A 20,119-nucleotide genomic window follows, 5' to 3' on the forward strand; every position below is an offset into this window, starting at 1 on the left:
TTTTTTTTTTTTAAAATCATTGAAAATTTTATATCTATATCATTAATTGCTAGATGAAAGATAATATTTTTAAATTGCAACAAAATGTACATTACATAAAAAAAAATCCAAGGTAATTTTTTGATTCGATTTAAATTAAATTTTTATACCTTACTTTGTAAAATTTATAAAAGTGCACTTTGAAGATAAATAAATTTCAAATTGAATCTTGTACCTCTATTTTTAAAGCCTATAACAAAAACATTTTGTTTAACAATTTTCATGCTTTGGATGAAATGCTTTTTTAACTTGTATCTTATTTTTTTAAGATTATATTTTAAAACTCTCCTTCTCTCTATTTCAGTTCGTATTTCTCCTCACACCACAACTCATTTTTTGCAACCCCCTCTTTTTATTATTACAGGTCTGAATATTCTCTCTGTTTCAGTTTGTATTTCTCCTCACACCACAACTCATTTTTTGCAACCCCCTCTTTGTAATACAGGTCTGAATAATGAGAAAATCTGAATTTTTTTAAACAAAAACTTAAAAATAACTTTTTTAGATTAAATTTTTTAAAATTCTTTCAGAATAGAAAGTCTTTAAAATTTAATAAGGAACATATTTCATAGAGGTTTCATTAACAAATATTCAGTACATAACGAGAAAAATAGAGATGAAAATTTCAAAAGGACTGTATAACTGGTTACGGTCAATAGTAGTCCTCGCCAGCGAAAGTCTTTGTTATTGTTATCCTATTATTATTATTTAAAACATTTTGTGTCCTGCCCTTTCGCGTGAGGACTAATTTTTTGTTACATTTATTTTTTCATACATATTCAGATAATGCTTTTTGCCCCCCCCCCCTTTTTTTGTCCTCAATAGTAATTTAAAAAAGTTTTGGGGATTAAATAAATCAATGAAAATCTTTTGTGTATGCGCTTTCAGGGAGCAGTCATAAAAAAAAAAAAACGTTTACGCAGGATTCGTGTTCCCTGTGAAGTATCGATCACAGCTATGAACAAGCACCCATAACTATTTAGTTATACAAATTTAAATTAAAAAAAAAAGAAAACATTTGTTTATATATGTATACATGCATACAAATAAATATATATATATATATATATATATATATACCAAATAATAAGAATCTATATCTATCTATTTGTCTATATATATTGTTAGTACATGGGTTTTATTTATTATTCAGAAAGGAAACAAAATTATATCTATCTATCTATCTATCTATCTATCTATATATATATATATATATATATATATATATATATTGTGGTGTAAATGTTGATATGAATAATATCTTAACAGAAATACAGACAAGTATGTTTAGATGAGTGAGAACTCAACTGTCCAAACTGACTGGAAAGCAGAACCTGCTTACTGCAAATGACGTCAGGACTGGTCCATCATCAGAACCTGTAGGTGTGTCACCCCAACAATATATATTTACCTACACACACATCAATATCATATTTCTCTTTGTCTGTTATTTCTGATTTTCTCAGAAATCACTGGGGTGATCTGGCTGAAATTTTGGTATGGACTGTTAAAGTCTGGATTGAAAATCAGTTCTAGAACCGTATCAAAACCAAGGGTCTTTCCCACATCATTCTCAATATGTGCACAAAAATGATTTGAAAATTGTTGAAACAGAATGATGCGTTTTTGTTGTAGCAATAAAATGTCAGGAATCATCTAAGCAGAAAATGAGACGTTCATTTCAATGGAGGCAAAGCAAGCACTCTTTACATTCGCTCATGTTATTCAACGTCGACTGAACAAAAAAAGGATAACTGTTATCAGCCAACTCTCACCATGATGTTATCCACGAGATTTCGTTCCCATCTTTTGTATCATTAGGGCTAGGACAACAGCATATTCTTTTCATTGTTTTGACTCTCGAGTGTGTATCTATTTTATCTTATATGCTTTTATATAGAGTGATGTGGTTCTCGGTTGATTAACTGCGTCTGTGTCGGATATATATTTGAGAGTCATGACAATGAAAAGAATATGCTGTTGTCATAGCCCTACTCATTATACAATAGAACTACCCGATACTTGGCAATTCATTGAATTTAAAAATCTTGTTTTTGTCTTTTTATTATTAAAATGAATTTATGTTTCTGAATTTTTTAGATGAGGATCGGTTATTCGTATTATTTGGATTCTACGGACTACTGTTCTCATTATGAGTAGTATGTTTTACAACATTTTGATCGATGTAACCGACTTTCTCCAGGTGTATCTTGCCAAACTTGGAAATCTTTCTGTCGAACTTGGAATGTAACAGAGCGCGGAGGCGAGTATGCAAATGTATGCAAAATGATGTCACCGGTACAAAATAAAAGACTTTAAAAAAGGAGAAAGGGTACGTTATAGAAAATGATCACGTTAGAAATGTGGATGATGTCTGAGATCATGTTAGAGACAATCACAGGAGATGTTACAGTTGAAACAAGAAGTCACACATGGCGGGAGAATGAGGAAATAAATGTTGTTGTTACAACAAAAATTGAGTTGAAGTTCTTTCCTATTCTTTGTCTACTTTGCGACTGAGGCTACAAGGTGTTGGGTAATGTTACAGGGCATTTGCACCGAATTTTGAAAGGAACTCTTTATTTAATCCGCGGGGGTAACATGTTCTAATTTCGTCAGCAATGACTGGGTAGAAGACTTCAGTAATCCACAAGGATTCATCGCATAGTGTATAAAATACTTTGTAAAAAAAAATAAATAAATAAAATAAAACTTAACTCTAATACATGTTTTCTTTTTAGGATTTTCAACATTGACATCTTGACATGAATGTCAATATGAATTTTCGCAGACTAAAATCTGATTTTTAAATTGATTTAAAAAAATTTTTTTTAATTTAATTCAAGTCTAAACGTTATTGCTGATTCCTAGAAATTGAAAATTTTAAGTAATTTTATAATTTTTCACTATTTAATTTTATTTTTGTTATTAAAATAAATTTGTGTGGTTTGCATCATAATTTTTTTCTATTTAATTTAATTTTTTCTTTTTGTTATTAAAATAAATTTGAGTCATCAGGATCTGCAAAGCTGAAAATGAATGATCTGATTTTGGATGACGATGACGTCTAGATTGTTAACGATTTAAAGAAAAGTCAAATGAACCATCACATCCGTCCCATTCAGCACTGATGGATAGCATTTTTGGGAAATCATCCCAACTTCCATTTAATAAAACAGAAACATCGCAAGTGGAAGGAATTATCGACAAGTAAAAACAGTAAGTTCAATGGCCTCTTTTGTTATCTTTTTTTTATTTTAATTGCATACTAGCTAGCCTGACCTGTCATTGCCTAGTATGTAGTGAAATCGTTTTAATTTTTATTTGTTTATGCATTTTTAAACATAGGGTAGACAACTACTATTCTATTCTTGAATTTTAAGTAAGTTATTTTCCATGTTGGTTATCCTTGAGTGGCCTTTGGGCCTTGATAAGTACCCACTCGTTAGTACAATTATAATATATTAGATGATGGAAATTTTATATATAAATACAATAAGTTTTTATGTAGATTCTCTAACCTTTTTTCTATAGGGAACATACACACATTGACATAAATATGAAAAGTTGATGAAAAATAAAATTGAATAAAATTACAATTTATTTTTTCTACTTCTTTAATTGCTCTATCTAGTATGATTTAGTTATTTATTATTTTGATAGATTCTAATTTTAAGATAATTTTTATTTTCATCTTTGTAATTTTATTTATATTACGTAAACATAAAAATATTTTAAAAATAAATAAAAAGTAAAAATAAATAAAAAATATGCCCTGCCAAAAAAAGGGGGGGGGGGAATAATATATGAAAGGACAAGGGACATAACTCACTCATTAAATTAAATACAAAAAACCAGCGTCTCAAAACTGCTAATATCGTTAACAAAAAAAATAGCATATTTTATATATATATATATATATATATATATTTTCACAGAGGCTTCCTCTTTTCATCCCTCTAGGGAATCGTCAGGCTAAAATGCATTCAGTTTATGTTACAGGGTGTTTTTATATATATTTTTATATATAAAAAATATATATAAAATATATTTTTTTATATATACCCATCATGTTTAATTTAGCTAATCAATGAAATTGTATATATAAAAATACCTGTTAAAGTTAAGAAAAAAATTACTCTATTTTATCATAAAGATAATTGTTATTCTCAGCTAAATATTCTTTAAATATCTTGTCTTGTTGATGTCCTCAATAGATGATGGAGAATTGCACCTGAAAGTTGTTCTCCAGGGTGCAGGCCTTGGCAAAGTGTATGCAGGTTCTAATCTGCACAGTACTGAAGAGCCCCCCCCCCCTCTCGACATCGCCAGTATATTCCAGAGGAAAACAGAGCAGTATGTTTGGTTGCAGGAGTTGCCAGAGTCAGTTAGGACAGCACAACTGATCCGCTTTCAGAGCTCAACTCCTGATTTGGTAGGTTGACTTCCCCTACATTGGCCATTGGATTGTTAATATCCTCCAGCCTCTAACCGTTAACTATTTGCAGCAGTTCCTCCACCTAGATTAGTGGTGCGGTGTAAACACCACCCCCTCATGTGGTTTAGCTCACCAGCTGAAGCGGTGTACCGGGGTGTGATGCTTGGAGTTAGCACATTAGAGTTTAGGAGATGGATGAGGTCCAGTGAGGCTCATCTGTCCTAACAAGTATGACACAGCATACCAAGCTGCCAATTGTACTACCCCTACCCAGAGCCCCCTACACCCCTCTTTAAATAAGTAAAACGAATAATATAGCTCTTTATTTATTTATTTATTTAAAAATTGTAGCTTTTTAATTCTTTTTAAAACAATAAATATTATGTCTTTGAATTGTTAGCAAAAAACTGTTTTTTTTAAATTAATATGTTTATTTATGTATTCTTTTTTCCTAGATGTTTTTTTACATAATTAATCAATTTAGAAATCCTTGCCAAAAAAAAACATTCATAATAATTTAATGTTTATTATTTCTGTGAAAATGTGCCTGAAGTAAACGTATTTAAAAAAAAAAATATGTAAATAAACATATTTATCTTTAAAAAGATATATGAGAAAAATTCATTAAAGTAAATGAACTTATTTATTTAAAAAATTATATGGGAAAACATATTTATTTGAAAAAATTGTATGAAAAAGATTCATTAAAGTAAATAAATTTACTTATTTAAAAAAAATTTATAGTAAAAATTCATAAAATTAAATAGACATATTTTTTTTTTAAATAAATAAGTTTACTTAAATAAATATGTTACTTTTGTGAATTTTTACTAAAATTCACAAAAGTAAATAAACTTATTTATTTTGAAAAAATGATATAGTAAAAAATCATAAAACTAATTAAACTTTTTAAATTTTTTTAAAATTATGCAGTAAAAATTCATAAAATTAAATAGACATATTTACTTATAAAGAAAATATAATAAAAATTCATAAAATTAAATAAACTTATTTATTTGAAAAAAAATATATGTAATAAAATTCATAAAATTAAATAAACTTATTTAATTTTAAAAAATTGTATAATAAAAACTCATAAGAGTAAAAAAATATATTTATTAAAAAAAATGACGTGAAAAATTCATAAAAGTAAATAAATTTATGTTTTAAAAAGTTTATAGTAAAAATTCATAAAATTTGATAAACATTTATTTGAAACATATATAGTAAAAATTCATAAAATTAAATAAACATATTTATTTGAAAAAATATTTTTCAAATCGATAAAACAAATGTCACTTTTTGAAATGTATTTAAAATTGTCAGAGACAATGTAACACTCAATCTAATTTGAAAATCGTTTTAATTAAAATTTGAATTAAATTTAAGCCTAAAAGTCGAACTTTAAGGGAATATTTAAAAAATATATGGGTTTGTATTACTGTACACATAGATTCGAAAAAGTTGTCAAAAAACAAATATATAACAAATAAATGTTATCAAAGGCAAGATAAGTTACTTTTCTACCTAACTGGATATATTTTTTGTGTTTTTATTCAATGTAACATTTTTATTCAGCTCGAAAACCATACAGTGTTTACCGATGTATTGGAAAATTCAAAATGGCGGTCGACTGTCTCTTTAACACGGTAAGTTTGGGAAAAGATGTTATAAATAATAAACTAGACAAAATACTATTAAAAAACAACTGAATATATGTCAACGTATGTTACAGTAACATATATTGAGCGAATTTCTAACAGTATTTTGTCTAGTTTATTATTTATAATACCTTTTCCCAAACTTACCCTCTCCGAGAGAGAGTCGGCCGCCATTTTGAATTTTCCAATACATCAGTAAACACTGTATGTTTTTCGAGCTAAATAAACATGTTACACTGAATAAAAACACAAAAAATATATCCAGTTAGGTAGAAAAGTGACTTATATTGCCTTTGATAGCATTTATTTGTTATATATTTGTTTTTTGACAACTTTTTCGAATCTATGCGTACAGTAATACAAACCCAAATATATATGTGTGTTCAACTTTAAAAGAAAAAAAAATGTTTCCTTTTGAAAATCGTAAATGTTTATTTTTTATAGTCAGTAAATAATCCAATTATAAATTATAGTTTAGGAAAGGGACATGTTTTTTAGGATTTTTAACATTGTCAATGTGGTTCCTTTAGCCTCCTGACATGCGTGAGAGAACTGAAAACTGCCTTGATTATGGTTAGAATAACTTTATTCTTGCACATATGCAGCTGTGAAAACTGCAATACAAATAAATAAAAGCAATCGACATAAATGCAATACAAAATGTACAAAATGATACATTTTACAAAAATAAAAACAAATAAAATACAAAGAAAAGGAGATGGACATGACAGCGACATCAGACACATGCGATACAAAAAAGTTTTTTTTTCAAGACTTTCACGTGGAATGAGAAATGTAACTGCCGAACGTATAATATATAAGAAATACTGAATATATTCTTATTAAAAACAAGGCTACATACTACCTAATATGTGAATCATGACCAATAAAATAAGTCAAGATTTTGGATTCTTACCTCGTTGGCACTTTTAGGGGCTAAAGAAAAAATAAATAACTGCTACTACATTTGAACTGACCGAACGATGGATGGACGACAAAGCGAATTGACCTGTTCTCTCTAGGGTCTAATTTCAGAAAGGCTTGGCATCCTTTCTGCGATATCACTTCGCCTGGGGCATTGACCGAATCACGACCCGGATGTAGGAATACCTATCTTATTTTGCTTTCTAAGCTATATATAGCACAAATGAATAATTATTTATTTTATTTAAAATATATTTGTACCACTTTTGCGATATTACTATAACTAGAACGATATTTTCCCTATCCTTTTTTTACCTCATCTTAAGGACCTATTTTATGGTGATGGATTTAGCTAGGGTCTATTAAGCTTTGATATTCGGCATTAAAAGACCAGAATACCAAAACCCATCTATCCTAAGAAAAGATAAATCTGGCGGCAGCCACAGTCAACATGGAACAATGTACCACACAGGTACGTGTAACAATACTGATGCAGATACTTGCGTTCTGCGTGCTAAAATCTGATTTTAAAATTGATTTAAAGAAAAAGAAAATTGAATTTAAACCTAAAAGTCATTGCTGACTTCTAGAAATTTGAAATTTTAAATATTTTGTAATTTTTCTCTATTCAATATTTTTTTGCTATTAAAATAAATTTGTGTCCTTTGCATTATAATTTTTCGCTATTTAATTAAATTTTTTGGGTTTGTTTTACAATCCACAGAGACTCAAAAAAATTTAATTGGTTTGTAAAACATAAAAATTAAAACCAAAAAATACTGTTAGAAATCCACCCAATATATGTTACCATGACATATTGGGTTGGTTACTAACAGTATTTAACATAATTTTTTCGTTTTAATTCATTTTCAAAACCTTGAATTTTAGGAGGCGATTCATGGACATTTTTCTTGTTCTCGCATAACTTGAGACACTGTATATTTTTCGAATCTCTGTGGATTGTAAAACACACTCAATTTTTTTTTTTATTAAAATAAATTTGTGTCATTTGCATTAGGACCTGCAATACTGAAAATGGACGATCTGATTTCGGACGACGATGATATCTTAGATGGTTTGGGGTTGAAAGAAAAGACGAGTGAAACGTCGCGTTCATCCCGTTCGGCACTGATGGATAACCTCCTGGGTAAATCATCTCCACCCCCACTAGAATTTAACAAAACAGAGACATCAAAAGTGGGGAAATTATTAACAAATAAAACTGGTAAGTTCAACTTTCTAAATTCCATCGTAACTGATCTCTTCTCCCACCTCTGGTTTGATCGAGAGTAGTTTCCGTTTTTTTTCTTTCACAACTCTTCATTTAGCAATTAAAAGTGCCTACTATTATAAATACTAGCGGGACCTGTAGAAATTCCACAACAGCATCTTTCATGTGTAATATATTGCTGCCGGGCATTCTGTGGATGCGATATTATTGTAGCCCTTTTATTAAAACTCACTACTGATGCAATTCTCTATCTATATAAAAGCCAAGTATGTCCAAGGATGGAATACTGTTGCCATATCTGGGCAGGAGCTGCTAAAAACAGGCTATCCTGCCTTGACAGAGTACAAAATAGACTTCGTGGCTTAGTGGGGGATGCCCTTTTCTCTACCCTGTAACCTCTCTCTCACAGAAGAGACGTTGCGAGCCTATCCTTGTTTTATCGTTATTTTCATGGCAGGTGCTCGTCTGAACTCCAATCTCTGGTCCCCCCTCGCCAATCTTTCACGAAAAACACCCGTCTAGCTGAATCCACTGTAAAAAATTTCCCCCACTCTATATCTGTGCTTAAATCAAAATGCGGATTCCATGAACAAAGCTTCTTTCTTAGAACTGCATGCCTGTGGAACTCTGTTCCGTCTGCCTGCTTCCCTCCGGACTACAATTTGGATGTCTTCAAGTCCAACGTTAACTAATTCCTAATGAACCGCCCCCTTAAGTAAACACTTCATCAAATCTCCACACTAACGTAATGTACTTGCAATAACCCTTATCCCTGACTGGCTTCCGGGCCTTGATAAGTGGTGATCACTGTGTAAAAAAAAAACAAAAAAAAACTGTAAACTGTAATAAATAATCTGGTTTATTTCTAATATCCTTATAGGAGTCTGTGACATATTTCCACTGTATAGACGCCCATGTTTCATATACGGCCCAAAAGTGACATTTTTTTTTTTATACTATCTTTAGACAGAACAGATACTACTCTTGGATCCTAGCTAGAAGACCAAGAAGATATAGTTTAGTTTCATATATGACTCCAAAGCGACATCATTTTTATTTTTTACATTGCATCTACAGTGATCGGGAGATCCTATTTATTAAAAAAAAGGATAGAAAGTGATAACATACTACAAACATTAAATTAGTGTATCTATATACTAATTTAATGTTTGTAGTATGTTATCACACTATCCTCCTTTTTAATAAATAGGATCTCCGATCAAATAATTTATAATGGTATTAATATACAGGGTGGAATGATAAAATTGTCGCCATAGAAAAGACATGATTCCATTTCCATTTGATGAAAACCAGTTTTCTTTTTTTGTTGCATACCATCTACTAGTTGGCCAGTTGTGTACAAATCCCAACAGCGATAGGAGCCTTCTATCATGTCTGAAAGTGACACAATGTTCAACGAGCAAAATCGGAGATGTGCCGCTGTACAACTCATGCTCTCTACCGATCCAAGTTATGATAACGGGACCATTGCCAGCACCCTCAAAATGCATTGCTGGATTGCCATGAATAACAGGGACGTGCCCAGGATGATGAAAACAAAGTTTCCGGCCACGGTTATGGTCTTTTGTGTGGTTTCAAGTGAGGGCCACATCATGCCACCTCACATCTTTGAAGTCGGCTTGAAAGTCAACACCAAAGTGTATCTGTATGTGCTGAAGAGTGTGGTGATCCCTTGGTGCAATCAGATGGCTGCTGGCAGACCCTGAGTGTGGCAGTAGAACTCGGCGCTGGCCCACAAGTCCAAAGAGACCCCGGCTTGGCTTCAGAAGGAGTGCTACGAGTTTGTACCCTTCTCTCACTGGCTCCCTCCTCCCCTGACTTGAACCCACTGAACTACTTTGTTTAGTCATACGTTGAGAACATCACCAACATGACCTCCCACAACACCAAAGCCGGCCTGATCACCACCATCTGCCGAGTATTTACCAAGCTCTCGTCGACGCTTGTGGAAAAGGCTCCTAGTTCCAGACAAATATTGAGGTGGTGATTGAGGCTGAAGGCAGCTACATTGAATAGATGTCAACTCTGCTACATAATCAAGTTATCTGAATTGATTTTTTCAATAAAATTTAAAAAATAAAGCTGTAGGTGACAACTTTAGCGTTCCACCCTGTATAGATGTCCTCTCCTTCTCATACTCAGCACTTATTGTGATGTGTTGTCTTTATTGTATTTATGTATGTGGTTATGCCTGCGTTTGTACTTATTTATGTTATGCCTGCGTTTGTACATATATATGTTTGGTCAAGGGTTTATGATGTGTGTTATTGCATGTGTGTAAATGTATGCATATTTTTATTTGGGCCTTTGACGTTTTTCTTTTGTTTTTGTTTTTTTATTGGGTTATTGAATTTAGTAATCAGCTCTCAGCTGTTTGACCCGAAACTAAGATACAATTCTAGAAATTTGATTTCTAAACTGGATGGCGTATTTCATTATGCTTTAAAAAGGCAGACCCGTTTTCTGTTATGCTTGGCATAATGATGACATTTTTAAGCTTTCGTTACTGACATAAGATGAATCAGCAATCGGATAATCTCATTTTTTTTTTTTAATGTGAAAAGTGATAGAATGCGTACGAACATAATCATATTGTTTAGTGAAATGCACCTGGAATTAGGGTTAAGGTAGAATACATGTTTTTTTTTTAGGATTTCCAACACTGACATCTTGACGTGAATGTCGATACGAGACAATGGGCCATTCAGAAATGTGTAACAAAATTGATGCTGTTGCTTGTTTTGCAGACTAAAGTCTGATTTTAAAATCGATTTAATCAAAAATGAAATTATTATTAGAAAGGCAAACCCATTCTCTGTTATCCTCAGCATAATTATGAAATTATGAAATTATGAAATTTTGAAATTATGAAATTTTGAAATTTTGAAATTATGAAATTTTGAAATTTTGAAATTATGAAATTTTGAAATTATAAAATTTTGAAATTATGAAATTATGAAATTTTGAAATTATTAAATTTTGAAATTATGAAATTTTGAAATTATGAAATTATGAAATTATGAAATTAAGAAATTATGAAATTTTGAAATTATGAAATTATGAAATTTTGAAATTATGAAATTATGAAATTTTGAAATTTTCAAGATTTCATAATTATGATATTAAGATAAGTCATTGTTGAATTTAGGCATGAAAAATTAAGGCAGAACAAATTAAGGCATGACAAATTAAGGCATGACAAATTAAGGCAGGACAAATTAAGGCATGACAAATTAAGGCATGACAAATTAAGGCAGAACAAATTAAGGCAGGACAAATTAAGGCATGACAAATTAAGGCAGAACAAATTAAGGCATGACAAATTAAGGCATGACAAATTAAGGCATGAAAAATTAAGGCAGAACAAATTAAGGCATGACAAATTAAGGCATGACAAATTAAGGCAGAACAAATTAAGGCAGGACAAATTAAGGCAGAACAAATTAAGGTATGACAAATTAAGGCAGAACAAATTAAGGCAGGACAAATTAAGGCAGGAAAAATTAAGGCAGAACAAATTAAGGCAGAACAAATTAAGGCATGACAAATTAAGGCAGAACAAATTAAGGCAGGACAAATTAAGGCAGAACAAATTAAGGCATGACAAATTAAGGCAGGACAAATCAAGGCAGGACAAATTAAGGCATGACAAATTAAAATAAATTTGTGTCGTTTGCATTATAATTTTTCGCTATTTAATTTTTTTTTGTTATTAAAATAAATTTGTGTCATTTGTATTATAATTTTTCGCTATTTAATTTAATTTTTTTTGTTATTAAAATAAATTTGTGTTTGCATTATAATTTTTCGTTATTTAATTTTTTTGTTATTAAAATAAATTTGTGTCATTTGTATTATAATTTTTCGCTATTTAATTTAATTTTTTTTGTTATTAAAATAAATTTGTGTTTGCATTATAATTTTTCGTTATTTAATTTTTTTGTTATTAAAATAAATTTGTGTCATTTGTATTATAATTTTTCGCTATTTAATTTAATTGTTTTTGTTATTAAAATAAATTTGTGTCATTTGTATTATAATTTTTCGCTATTTAATTTAATATTTTTTTGTTACCAAAATAAATTTGTGTCGTTTACATTAGAACCTGCAAAACTGAAAATGGACGATCTGATTTCGGATGATGATGATATCTTAGATGGTTTGGGGTTGAAAGAAAAACCGAATGAAACGTCACGTTCATCCCGTTCGGCACTGATGGATAACCTTTTGGGTAAATCATCTCCACCCCCGCTAGAATTTAACAAAACTGAGACGTCACAAGCAGAAAAATTATTGACGGGTAAAACTGGTAAGCTCAGTTTTTATCTCAGGCATGAGTGTGCAGTGTGATGATGTATGGGAATAAAATCTGGTCAATGAGGGTTGAGGATATGTGTTGCATGGTGAGAAATGATATGAAAAACTGCTTAAGAATTAAATAAAACATTGCTGTTAAGAAAAATCATTATTAAATTATTAAAAAAAAAGAAAACGTTAAATAAAAAAAAGATTGTATTATTTGGATTCTTTGAACTACTGTTCTTCTCTTGTCGAATTCTGGAATCTGCACGGAATTTTGAGCGGAGCTTTTATTTAATTGACCGAGAGTAACATGTATTGTATTTTTAGTGTTGCCTCTATTAAGGATTGAACCTATAACCTCTTGAAGAGTGTAACTTTAGAACTTTTAGGGCTTTTGTTTGTTTTAAAATTATATGGTGAGTGTTTGTCTGTTTTAAAATTATATGGTGAGTGTTTGTCTGTTTTAAAATTATATGGTGAGCATTTGTTTTAAAATTATATAGTAGACTTTTGTCCATTTTAAATTATATGGTGGATTTTAGTCCATTTTAAAATTACATGGTGAGCTTTTGTCGTGATATGATGAATATATAATGTAAGTTATATAAAGACAGGTGTAGATCTGATGACTTCAGAGGAAGATCAAATCTGGACAGTATAGAGAAGAGAATACAAGACTTTGTTGGTCTGTGACCAAGATCATGTCATTTTGACTTTATCTCATCTAATACATCTCGCAACCATACAAGTTTAAAATCAATTTCAAAGGAGCTATCCAGTACATACCAGCATGTAAAACAGATGTTAAACCAAATTAAAGGGACTTTTTTAACGTCCACCATTATCATTGATTGTTGATATTTCGTTTCTTGTTATTTTATGCATTACACGTTAATACAATGTAGATTTGTTTTTTTGTTTGTTTTTTTTTAAATTCACTTTAATTCAAAATTATTTTCCTTTCTTTAGAATCTGCCGACAATGAAAAAGAGGTTGATGACATTTTATTTGGGTCTTATATGCCTTCCTTCAGTGTAACGTCGACTCCCAGCAGCAAGTAAGTGATTTCAAGACTTAATTAATATTCTCTATTTACTTGCCTCCCCATGAGGGCAGATTTAGACACAAAGTGCGATTTTTGATGTGGAGAAAATCCAGCTTCTCCAAAAAGGGACACTCTGGATTGAGACAAATATACAAACTACCTAAACAGATTTTTATTTTTCAGTCATAATTGAAAAAATGTTGTCTAAGTAGAACTAGTCTAGTTTTTAGTTAACTTTTACCTAACTATTAGTTGGCGGCACAGCGTTGCCCAGTTGTACAATATGCTTAAACATAATATTTTAATTTATACAGATTTCGTATGTATTAAAATGTATTAAATCCTCTATTGAATATTATATATTACAAGGAATACGTTACCCAGTGGACTAATTTGCAAAAAAAAAATAAATAAATAAAATGTTATTCATCAAATTTCATCTGTGTTTGTTTACAATATCACATCAGCTAATATTTGGACTTGACTATGAATGCCCTGGAAAAGTCACTTCTGATTAATGTTTAGTTTTAAAATATGCAAGCAAAGAAATGATTTGCGGCGATTTTAAATGGTATCTCTTTTATAATAAATTGAACTCATTAATAAGAAAAAATTCAAATAAAATGGTGGCGTACACCCGGACTTGAACATGGGATCATTCGATTTGTAGTCGAATACTCTACCACTGAGCTATATCTCCAGATGATAATAAGCCTGTTTTTTGTTTTTTTAAGAAGAAATGATTTGCTGAGATTTTATTATCTCCCTTGGCCGGTGTAATGTAAAATATTCCCTTGTAAAAATTCAAGTTTTTAGACTGTATTTCCTGGGATCCAAATCTGGCCGAAAGGAATTTTATAAAGAGAATCAATTATAAGCAACCCTCAAAGAAAAACTGGACATTTGATCATAATATAGATTTTCTGACCTTCTCTCTGGCCAAATAAATATTTTAATTAATTCTCAATAATTTCGGTCTTTCTTCTTAATATAAACTAAATTGAATTAAGAACTTGCTTGTCTTCCTTAGATGATTTGTAAATATTTTTGTGTTTCTTTGTTCTTGTATACAATAAATACTTTTTCATTTTTTTTTTTTAAACTTCGAGTTTTAGTTTTTTTTTTTAATATATCCTGCATGTTTAATACTCCCACACTCAAACACGTAACAGTGTGCGTATATTCAGAGAGGAATGGGCTGGTTGAAGAAGAAATAGGGGATGGGGAGAGGGAGGGGAGGTGAGAAATAGATAGAAGTTTTAATAGAAATATGCTATACTTTTGCCCCAGGCAACGCCAGATAACCCTGCTGGTTTGTAATAAAAAAACGTTTCCTCTATATTATAGCATATTATATTAAAAAAATAATAAAATTTGTGATTTCATTTTATTCACTTTGCAGACCGGAAGGCAAAGATGAAAAGTCCAGCAGAAGGTCTGCGACAGTTTCAACACGGCAGAGAAGAATTCCATCACCAAAAAATAGCTTTGACGATGACGACGATGACAATGATAGCCTAGATTGGCTAAAGATATCTTCTACTTCCGGAAACAAATCTGCTGAAAAATCTGAATCTTCAAAAGTTCTCGACGGCAAAGATGATGCCGATTATGATGACAGCGATTGGTTTGGAACAAAATCAAAAAAGAAATCTGTTTCATTTAATTTAGAAGAAGGACTTGACCTCGATCCCACACCAGCCATTTCTTTCAACACTGAACAAATTAGGGGAGGATCTCGAACTGAGGATGAAGTAAAGCCTTCCACATCGGCTCCCCCTGCTGCTGAAAATACGAAGCCACAGCCACAATTACCTGTGGCCAAGAAATCATCGGAAAAAAATCCTTTAAAATCAGGAATCACACACACAAAAGAAATCAACCTGAAAAAAGATGTGCCAAAAGTAAGTATCTTATAATGAACATTTGGTGTCTGTTTAGGTGCAAGGAGTATCAAGTTGATCATGTGAGATTTTATGTAAACTTCATTATACGCCCCCCCCCCCCCCCGTTCACCTTTATATTCTAAAGTACCTCAGGAATCGCATCAATTGATCTTCCTAGTGTTGTGTATAGCAGGGTTGTATATATTTATGAGTTTCTACTATCGTCTGGTGTATGATTGTATGTGAGTGTATATACGTGTCCTATGACTGTCTATCTAAAGTTCATTGTGTGCATATGTACATTTAAATACAGTTCATAATGGAACAATAATATACATAAATACGTTCACAATGCAAAGGACGAATAACACTTATTTGGGGTTTCAACATTTGGCCAATCGGGAAACATATTGGGTCCATCTTTGCCCTTGTTTTGGAGGAAAAACTGCAGTGGAAATTGTAAAGTAGGTGAAACATGTTTGGACAGAGTGATATCCCTTGAACTGCAGTAAAACAAAATAACATCCGGGTTTTTCCACACATGCAGTCAAAGATGCCATCTTTATAGTAGTAGTAAACCGCACGTGTGTGCGTATGGTAATAAATAAGTTTTTGTATATCACCTTGCGTTTTGTTTGTTCATTACAGAAATTCTCCTCAAAAACGACAAAGTCTCAAGTTTTATTTTCAGCAATTTTTATTCCAAAATGTTTTTTCCTCTTTTGGAAAGCTGCAAAGCTGATCCTAGATTCTTACATTTGATAGGCATTGGACCCCTCGTTCCCCTAGGTACTTTGACTCTCTGTCTATCTCCTTCAAACTCTAAACACTAACTAATTTCCATGTATCTCCATTTCTAAATGGCGTCATTAGTTTACATCACTAAGATAATTACCTGATGTTTTTACATGTCATTATTTCTAAGTTGTCAACTAAATTGTTATGATGACAGTTTTACGTTCACATTCCTGGTAATTGTTAAATGTAAATAAATGTCTAAATATTTTGATTATTCTAAACATATTTTAGCTGACATTTTTAGCTTGAATAATCACAATAAGCATCAACTTCAGTGTTGCTCGGTCATAGAATGGCAGAAATCACTTCATGTAGTCATCCTTCAAGTTATTCTAAAGCCGCTCTTATTAGATTAAATTTGCTCCTTTAATCAACCTCAAAGAATAAATGAGGGCTTCTAGCCAGTCATTCAGGCGGACCACGTCAATCTAACCACCTCCCAGGAAAGTGAATAGCTAAATAAACGTTGCCATTCCACAAGAGTTCCATCTTTTGTTCTTGTTAGTTCCTTACATTAAGTAGTGTCATGCCTTGTCTGGAGCGATTTCCTTTATTTACACTATGAACATTTTGACTTCCGACTGCTAACCCAACTTTCTTCACCAGACACATGTTTGTATAGATGATTGAAAAATAACTTTGATATTTTTATCTCTTGTATAAAAATGTTTTGTTATAAAATTTCGTATTTTTCTAATTTCTCTTTTACAAAACTCTGTTTATGTTCTAGGTAGCATTTACATTTGCTCAATATTTTAGTTTCCATTTATATATATATATATATATATATATATATATATATATATATATATATATATATATATATATATACTTCATTTTATTCCTTTGCTAAAGCATATTTTAAAAATTAGCACTTACTACTTGGTGACCCTTCTATTCCCTAAATGTTTCATTTATCACCATTTTATATGCAAGCCTCTCTCTCTCTCTCTCTCTCTCTCTCTCTATCTCTCTCTCTCTCTCTCTCATATATATATATATATATATATATATATATATATATATATATGATGGCTACATATAGAACAATATACATAATGATTATTTAAAAAATAAAAAATGAAAATAAAGGCCAGCTAACCCGGTTTCGATCCTCACTCAACAGAGCCAAATGAGGACAATACGATTAAAAAAAATAAATAAATAAAGTCATGAATATGGCAAGGGAAGGAGAAAAACAAATATCAAAAATAAACAGGGGAAACAAAATTACATAGAGACCAAATTAAGTCCAAGAAGATTTTCTTTTTGCTTGCAAAGAGAAGGTTTCATCGACTTAATATAAATAGTCTCTAGAATTTTTAAATGATATGGAGAGTGCGACCTGCTCAAAATAGTGAACATGTCGACACTGAAATTCGTGGAATACATATATATATATATATATATATATAAGTGAAAGTGTCTGTCTGTCTGTGTACATTTCCCTATGCAATAACTCTGTCAATGTTCAGTCTACAAACTCAAAATTTGATATACAGGGTATGGAGATTTGGGAAAATCTTTGTAATCCATTTTCGGCCAGAAATTTGGCTGTTAAGAGGTCAGAGTTCAATGATTTGACCTTTGAGAACTCTACCAAACTCCTCCGCCAATTTTCGGTATAAACATTTGAAATTTTAGATATAGATTCCTTGGACATGGATATAACTTAATAACTTGATTTGAGCCCAAAACAATAAATGTTAAGAGGTCATAATAGGGGTCAAAGTTAAAAAATATTTGACCTCTGCGATCTCAACCAAATTACTCAGACAATTTCTGGTCTAAACATTTGAAATTTTACATCAAAGGTATTCAGAGATAGGGCAAACTTTTTAATCGGTTTGGGTCGAAAATTTGAGCTACCAATATATAAATGTGTATATGTATGTTTGCATGTCTGCCTAAAACTTTCGACAGAGTCAACGGATTTTCACAAGATCAGTATCGTTTTGAAGTTCGATCTTTCAGACGACAAATATCGAAAAATTTGCTAAAAACGTGATGAGACAACAACAACTAGGGACGGCAGTAGTTGCTAAGGATACAGTTACAAGACTCAGCATTCCTATTCCGTTGCAGTTAATCACCTGAAGAAGGCCAGAGGATGAGTTGGCCGAAATGTGGTGAAACAACAACAACTATAAAGATGAGGATAACAGTCTTCAAATAAATAAAATAAAACATTTAAAATAGGTTTTATGTTTGTTTTATATTAAAAAGATTGATATGTCTAAATAGACGTTACATCATTCTGTCTTGCAGGAACCACTAGTTGGAAAGAAGCCAGAGTCGATTATGTTGCCCGACACCCATAAAAAAGAAACCTCCCCTCTTAATGATGAAGAAGCGGCGTTACTTCAACAATTAGAATCTGTAAATTTAATGCCCTCCCTTGGAAGTCAGCTTGTTCCTAGCCTGCGGCCTCAGCATCATTATCTATCTAACCCTACTGACTCGGCTAAAAGTCATATGAACTTACGTCCATTTTCAGCCGATGCCAACATGTCTTCCTCATCTTTTGAAAAACTTACAGATGCTGAGATTAAGGTAAGCAAAATGGTTATAGTCAGCTAACGTACTTCCTAACTTCCGGCATAACTGCTACCGGAAGCAGTGACAAGACAAATTAGTTCCTAGTAAAAGAGATAGTACTTGTACCGTTTCATCAAGACATAAAACAATGAAAATATCGAAAAAAAGGTTATATTGTACATATCCGTGATGGAACAAAGTCTCCAAAAAAAATTTCACTTAATTTCATCAGTTTTTTTGTTTTTTTTCTTTTAGAGCGAAAAAACAATTTGTTATGATACCGAGCAAAAGGTTCGATTTTTAGAAAGAAAAGCTAGTAATAAAGATGGGGAGGGAGTGTCGGCGCTTTACATAGTTATCTCCATCATGGCTGACTTCAATGCGCTCTCATAAAAACGTATTTTTCTGCTGTAAAAAAAAACTACTCAATCAAATTAAATGAAATTTTTTTTCGGAGATCTTCAGTCCAAAACAGATACATACAATATAAACTTTCTTTTCGATATTTACAGTTTTTAATGTCTTGATTAAACTGTACAAGTACCAAAGAGAGTTGTCTCCTTCAGAACAATGACAAATTGTAAAACAGCGCCTCCTGTTGATCCAAAATTGGGTTGTAGTCAGCTTATGTATTTCTGGCGTAACACTACCGGAAGTGGTGACAAGGAAAATCAGTTCCTTCATTTTTATTGTTCTTCAGTATTTATATTGTGAAGCGATTTATTGAAACAAAATATAAGAAAAAAACATAGAAAAATATACAATAAAATTTAACAAAATTATAAAAAGATAAAAATAACAATTAATAATCATGTACAAGTTTTTATTTTATTTGAAATTTTATAAGATATATGTTTATGAAATTATAAAATAAAAGTTTTTTTTTAGATTTTAAAAATAAAAGTATTTTATTTGAATTTAGATAATAAATATATGCTTATGAAAGTATAAAAATAAAATTATTGAAATCAAAATGAAATTATTGAGTTAAAAAATAACAAAATTTCAAACACTATGTAAAAATATTTATCCAATACATAATATTCCGAAAATAGTTTTAAAATATTTTAAAAAGTGTTTTCAATAATTCTTAAGAAAATAAAAATAAAAACTAATTTCAATAATTCTTAATTAAAATAAGACCAAAAAACTTTTTAATGATTATTCCATCTGCCTGCTTCCCTCCGGACTACAACTTGGATGTGTTCAAGTCCAACGTTAACAAATTCCTAATGA

At 30.9% G+C, this 20,119-nt stretch overlaps 1 protein-coding gene across 3 annotated transcripts in view; it reads left to right on the forward strand.

The window, feature by feature from the left end:
• The window catches only part of LOC145265623 (uncharacterized), a 45,005-nt gene that overhangs the window by 897 nt on the left and 23,989 nt on the right, over positions 1 to 20,119 (forward strand). For 2 of the 3 annotated variants that reach the window (XM_080121657.1, XM_080121658.1), the window contains exons 2-7: positions 3,058 to 3,258; positions 8,081 to 8,287; positions 12,417 to 12,623; positions 13,586 to 13,673; positions 15,064 to 15,565; positions 18,614 to 18,898. In XM_080121657.1, coding sequence (XP_079977783.1) covers positions 8,098 to 8,287; positions 12,417 to 12,623; positions 13,586 to 13,673; positions 15,064 to 15,565; positions 18,614 to 18,898 — 1,272 coding nt within the window. In that variant the 5' untranslated portion in view covers positions 3,058 to 3,258; positions 8,081 to 8,097. Of the gene's footprint in view, positions 1 to 3,057; positions 3,259 to 4,256; positions 4,475 to 8,080; positions 8,288 to 12,416; positions 12,624 to 13,585; positions 13,674 to 15,063; positions 15,566 to 18,613; positions 18,899 to 20,119 lie in introns of all 3 variants that reach the window. The other variant, XM_080121659.1, reaches the window with a different exon arrangement.

This window comes from Euprymna scolopes, chromosome 40 (assembly GCF_053919585.1).
Source record: "Euprymna scolopes isolate OS-2025 chromosome 40, ASM5391958v1, whole genome shotgun sequence".
In the NCBI taxonomy this organism is placed as follows: Eukaryota; Metazoa; Mollusca; class Cephalopoda; order Sepiida; family Sepiolidae; genus Euprymna; species Euprymna scolopes.